General features: G+C 43.3%; 1 protein-coding gene across 1 annotated transcript; it reads left to right on the forward strand.

The window, feature by feature from the left end:
• Positions 1-3,437: 3,437 nt before the first annotated feature.
• Positions 3,438-5,931, forward strand: LOC143501754 (uncharacterized). Its single transcript, XM_076995027.1, has 2 exons — positions 3,438-5,181; positions 5,380-5,931. The coding sequence occupies exon 1, from the start codon at positions 3,578-3,580 to the stop codon at positions 4,619-4,621; it is 1,044 nt and encodes a 347-aa protein (XP_076851142.1). The 5' UTR covers positions 3,438-3,577; the 3' UTR covers positions 4,622-5,181; positions 5,380-5,931.
• The last annotated feature ends 302 nt before the right edge of the window (positions 5,932-6,233 follow it).

Genomic DNA, 6,233 nt, shown 5'->3' on the forward strand with positions numbered 1-6,233 from the left:
GAATATTAAAATCCCCAGCAATTAAAACATAATCAAAATCAATTAAAATCCTTGAAAGCATTTCTTCAAAATCTTCAAGAAAATCTGCATGTAGTCTGGGAGGATGATAGATAACAATCAAAAGAACTGAATAAGTACTGTTGAGTTGTACTGCCAGATATTCAAACGTAGGATGTTCCCCTAATGAGATCTGCTTACATCGGAATGCTTTATGGTAAAAACATGCAACACCACCACCTCTCTTATTTACTCTGGAGACATTAAAATAGTTAAAGTCGGGAGGTGAAGCTTCATTTAGCACTATTGCTCCATTGCTATCAAGCCAAGTCTCTGTTAGAAAAAGAAAGTCCAGACAGTAATCTTCAATTAATTTAGCTATTATAAAAGACTTGTTTGTGAGTGAGCGGACATTTAGTAAGGAGACTTTGAAGACTTGATGTGTTTGATCAGCATCGCTTACATCACTTGTGCATTTCACTGGGATCAAATTTTGTTTGTTACAATGTTTTGTACCCTTATGTTTTCTCCTGATTACATTTTTATTTCGACTCTGAGAGCCATGCCACCGGCTATTTAAAATAACTGGAATGTAGCACTGACTAGGAGCATGGGTTCCAGTGTGTCAGACCTGAGAATTCACTGAGTGTGCAGGAGAAGTGGGTGAGTTCCTGCAAGACAGCAGACTGTAGTGTTGCAGAACCTCTTCAATCTCCTGGAGTTTACCTCTGAGACTGTGGACAGATTCTCTGACAGGAGATGGTGGGCTCCTTTGACTGACATTACTGACGTTACTGCTGGCGGTTGGGTGCAGATTCCGCATGTGAGTGATTCCATACATTAGATTGTCCACAAGCATTTGAGTCCCGGCCCTGTTAGGGTGAAGCTGATCAGGTTTAACCCTTATATGGTCCAAGGGTCTGTGGGACCCATTTTTAAAAAATCAGCTTAAAAAAATTCTACAATTTTTTTTTTTTCAAACTGAGATTCATTGGTCCTTGGCTCATTTTCTGTGAGCAACATAAATCAGAAAATATTTTCAATGACCACCCCCCCGTACCCCCCCCTTCACATTTGTATTACATACAGGGTCCAGGGTCCACTGTGCCCTGGGCTAGTCAAAGTGGGCAATCAACATTGGGTTGGGTAGTTGATAGTCGTCTGTATGACTTTAAAGGATATACAAACAAAGGACAGAGGAGTTTGGCATGCAAAGGTGAGCAACCATCAACACTTTTGATGGTTGTCACATCAGGGGTTGATTGCATATTGTCAGACAGCAGACGAAGAATCTCTATAGAGACAAAGGGGTGAGATCTGAAAGAAGCATCTTTTCTCTCAGCCCTCATTATCCCTCCCTCCTCTCTGGACCTGTGTGTGTGTGTGTGTGTGTGTGTGTGTGTGTGTGTGTGTGTGTGTGTGTGTGTGTGTGTGTATGTGTGTGTGAGTGTGTGTTTCATCCAATCATGGGGACATGATGCTATAAATGCTAAAAATGCTATAAAAGATGGCAAAGCGATTCTCAGTTCAGACTGCCTTACAGCTGATATTGGAAGAGACAGAGGATTTTGATGGTGATTCAGAAGAAGAAATTTCAGGATCACATTTCTGAAATATCAGAGTCTGATAGTGATAATGAAAAGGAGGATGAGCAGCAGCCAGCTCCGTTAGCACCAGCCCGTCAGCAGCTAGCCATAGGACCAGCCTGTCAGCCAGCATGATTTATGATTCATTTCCTTATTGTGTTACATTTTAATAAAAAAGTAACTAATAAATAAATGAGAGCAAACTAATTTAACATATGTATTGTTTATTTTACTTGCAATTGGGCTAAATCTGCTGATTATTTTAACAAAAAATGCAATGGGTCCCCCACACCCTGTTGGACCCCAAGAAGGTAGACCACGCCCGGATCTCATCAGGGTTAAAAAGCTCAGGACGCCTCCAAAAAATGTTGAAATTGTCAATGAAGTTTACCTTCCGATGTGCACAGGCTGTAGTGAGCCAGCTGTTTAGAGCCAGCAGTCTGGTAAAGTGACCACTGCCTCGACGTGCAGTTGGTATCGGTCCAGAAATGAACACTTCACACCGGGAAAACTCCAGAATGTCGAGCAGATGGTTAAAATCCTGTTTCAGTATCTCAGACTGTTGTTTGTAAACATCGCTAGAGCCGACATGTACAATCAGTCTTTCCGTAGCTGGATGGTCATGCAATATGTGTGGAATCATGGGTATCACTTCACAGACAGTAACACGAGGAAAGCAAAAGGCCTTAATACTGTTGCTCCATACATCTCTGATGACTGAGTCCCCAATTAGCAGCGTTTTGGGCTGTGGCGGTGTTCCTCGTCTTCTTTCACCATTAATGCCTCGGCGGCTAACATGGTTAGCATCCCGATGGCCAACATGGTTACCACCCCGATGGCCAGCATGGTTACCACCCCGATGGCCAACATGGTTACCACCCCGATGGCCAACATGGTTAGCATCCCGATGGCTAACCCTCTTAGCATGCTTGTTAGCATGCTGCTGGCTAACACAGTTGGCAGCCTGGTGGTTGGTCCGCGAATGGCCAGAGTTATTTGCAAGCTTAGCAGCCAGACTGGAGTCGGATCTCTGATGCTGATTGGGGTGCGTTTGATGTCCTTGATGTCCTGGAGAGGGAGGCAGTATGTTGTGATGAGACTGCTCAGTTTCTGCTACTTCAGTTGAGGCAAGAGCTTCATATCTGTTATCGAGAAGAATGTTCTGTTCTGAAGATTGCTGCTTGCCGCCGCTGCTGTGCTGGTTTCTGCTACGTTCCTTCCCCCGAACAAGAGTCCAGCCCTTATCATTGTTGTTGTTAACAGGATTAGGAGTTGAGGCCAAGATGAGCTTAGGCTTTGCCCCCAGTACATCCCAGCGACAATGGAGAGAAACGTCTCTTTCTTTGCCAGTCACAGGGACGGTTTTGTCAGCGGTTTGTGTGGCAAGAATCGAGTCCAGATATTCTTCCTCCTCCCTTATAGAATGTAAGGTATGGATTCTTTCCTGAAGTTCTGCAACCCTCTGAGACAGTTTGATACACTCAGAGCAAATAGATGATGTGGAAGCATGAGGCATAATCGCAAAAGCACCGGGCACAAGGCTCAAATATCCAAGTTAAAAATCCAAAGTGCAAAAATAACACCCAATAAGTTCTGGCAGGTATTTCACAGCTGAAAACAATATCAGCTGCTGATAAAACAGTGCACAAAAACCACTCACAAGGATGAGGCGCAAAAAACAGTTCACTCGCAGTGTCGGACTGTCGGAATGTAAAAAATGCTAAATAATCCTTTATAGATGAATGTAAAAAAGCTTACCAAGTGAAGTAACGAGTAATGGATCCTTTTAACTTGTAAAAATAACTTGAACTTGTAGATATAACTCAAATAAATGAAAGGACAAGCAGAGCTGACAGAAAAGCGTCTGTACAGGAGGAAAGCAGGAAGCAGGAAGTATTCATTCAGACCAAGGCGCAAATTTTGAGAGCCACTTGATTAAAGAATTATTGCATATTTCTGGGGTAAGAAAGTCAAGAACCACAGCCTATCATCCAATGGGTAACGGGCATGTTGAGAGGTTTAATCGCACTCTGGGAAACATGATTAGAGCTTTGCCCCCAAGAGACAAATTAAAGTGGCCTCAGATGCTGCAGACCCTGACATTTGCATATAACTGCACAGCCCATGAGTCTACTGGTTATGCTCCCTTCTATTTGATGTTTGGTAGAGTTCCACGCCTGCCTGTAGATGTGGTATTTCACAGTGTAGAAAGGGACAATGACATCACTGATTACGATAGCTACGTCAGAAAGATGCGAGATAACCTCAAGGAAGCTCTGTCCCTTGCGCAAACCAACGCAAACGCAAGTCAGCAGCGTCAAGCTGAACTTTACAACAAAAGAATGAAGGGTTCGGACATTGAGGAAGGTGACCAAGTGCTATTGGCCAACAAGGGTGAGCGAGGGCGGCGGAAATTAGCAGATAGGTGGGAATCTGTTCCTTACACCGTAGTCTCCAAAGACCCCCAGTGCCATACCTATTGTGTAAGAAGTAATAGAACCGGTCAAGAGAAGGTGGTCCACCGTAATTTAATGTTGCAGGTCAACTTTCTACCCTTTGACACTGACAGGGAAGTAGAGTCGTCCTTTAGTGGCTCAGAATCAGATGGTAGCCAAGCAGACTTATCTCCCAGGCAGTCCTCCATGTTTGAAGGCGAACCAGACAAAGACGATCAGACGGCCAGTTGGATAGCCGCTTTGGATGGCTCTGCGGAAGGCCAGTGCACCTCAGAGAAAGGAGAGTCAGAACAGCAATCGGTGAATGTGGATTTAGAGTCCCTTGCTGGTCATTCTAACATTGCCGAAAACGACAGTTTAGCAGTGTCCGCTGATGTCGAAGTATCCGGTGGTCGAGAGGACCCAGTGAGGCCCAACACGTCAACTGAACATTGCTCACCATCACATGTCCCTGGAGTAGTGGCTCAGGTTAGGTCGCGAGTTGGTAGAATAATAAGACCTGTGGATAGGCTTATACAAAATATGACACAGAAGGCTACACATAGTTCAGTCAAGAGTTTTGTAAAAGCTTTGTCATCATAGTGCATCTTAGTAACGTGAATCAAGGTGTGACATTCCCTTTTAGGCCAGGAGAGTAGATTGTCATCCTAGTCATACGAGTAGGTGGTGTATAAGGCACCCCTGCAGCAAGACGGCATTTGTGAGCCTGATCAACTCCATTATGCCTCTTTCCCGAAGAGTCGGGTGACGTGTACGTTGCATGGTGTATCATACTGAGGGGGATGACTACCTATGTATTTCTTATCTCCTGAGGCCAAACTTTGTGAAGTTCAGAGGGGAGTATGTGGCAGTGGTGCTTTCGTTTTGATTTCTTTAATTCTTATTTTTTTATTTTGTATGTTATTACATCTGAAATGTCCTGAAATGAACTCCCCAAAGTTTAGTGATGATTAAAATGTGCCGCTTGAGATTAGCTGGTTGTGGGAGGAAGGGCTTATGTATATATATATATATACATGTTTATTTTGTTTGGGGGGTTCCCCTTAATCGGTTGCACGTAGGGCGCTAATTGATGTAACACCATTCTTATCCATCGAGTGTTTTCCCGGGTTTTTGTCACTCGGATGGCGAACGTTATATGGGTAGGCACGACGATTTCTCTCTCTCTCCAGAGTTGTTCTTTGGGGACTTTAATATGAAAACCGCAGTAAAACCTTAGTTGACGAAAACATCAATAAACCATCGCAAACATTGTTAGTGGGATTTTATTTGAGTTTACTGCATACACAGTTCTTTGTGCACAATTTTTTGATCCTCGTGTTTTTCCCCTTATTTGTTAGGAGAGAAAGAACAACTAAGTGCGTGTGTGTGTCAATTGCGCCTTATGTCTTGTACAGGTATGTTTTATTTGCTGTTCAACATTAAATGTAAAATGTAAGATTAACTATATGTATCGATATTGCCGATCTGTAACGTCACTGTGCTGTTTAATGTCGTGCTTCGTTAGCTCATCTTCGCTCCCGCTTATTTTTTTCTGCTGTTTATCTTGTGGTCATTCGTTGTTCAGGATATCTGTATTGTCTTGTTTTCTGTTCACTGAGTGTTTTCCCGGGTTTTTGTCACTCGGATGGCGAACGTTATATGGGAGAGAAAGAACAACTAAGTGCGTGTGTGTGTCAATTGCGCCTTATGTCTTGTACAGGCACAAATAAACGGTGAGGCAAATTGAGATCCCCAACTTCTTGTGGCTTTCTTCCGCGATTGGGTGCCAAGCCCGTTGACATCTGCTACATAGGCACATGCAAAAGCTTGGGCACCAAATACCATGTTTTATTGATGCTATAGATTTAGTCAATGTGATTAGTGAAGGGTGTGATTGGAGATGACCACACCTTCAATATTTAATCAGCTTTGCTTATATTATGGCAGTAATCTGATGTAGTGGTTATACACTTCTATACACTTATACATTAAAGGAGTGGTTCCCAAACGTTTTCTGCCGTGCCCCCCATTAATAGATGAGAATAATTTTGCGCCCCCCACTGCGCCCAATATTTTGTTGAGTGAGAACAGGATATTTTGTTTTGCCAGAACAGGAACAACTGTATGTGAAGTCCCTGGAAGTCTTATTCAGCAAAGACCACAGGATTAAGGCTGCTTTTGCTTCTTTAGTTCAGACTGCCATATTTAAATA

The sequence above is a fragment of the Brachyhypopomus gauderio genome, unplaced genomic scaffold, assembly GCF_052324685.1.
Source record: "Brachyhypopomus gauderio isolate BG-103 unplaced genomic scaffold, BGAUD_0.2 sc174, whole genome shotgun sequence".
Taxonomy (NCBI): domain Eukaryota; kingdom Metazoa; phylum Chordata; class Actinopteri; order Gymnotiformes; family Hypopomidae; genus Brachyhypopomus; species Brachyhypopomus gauderio.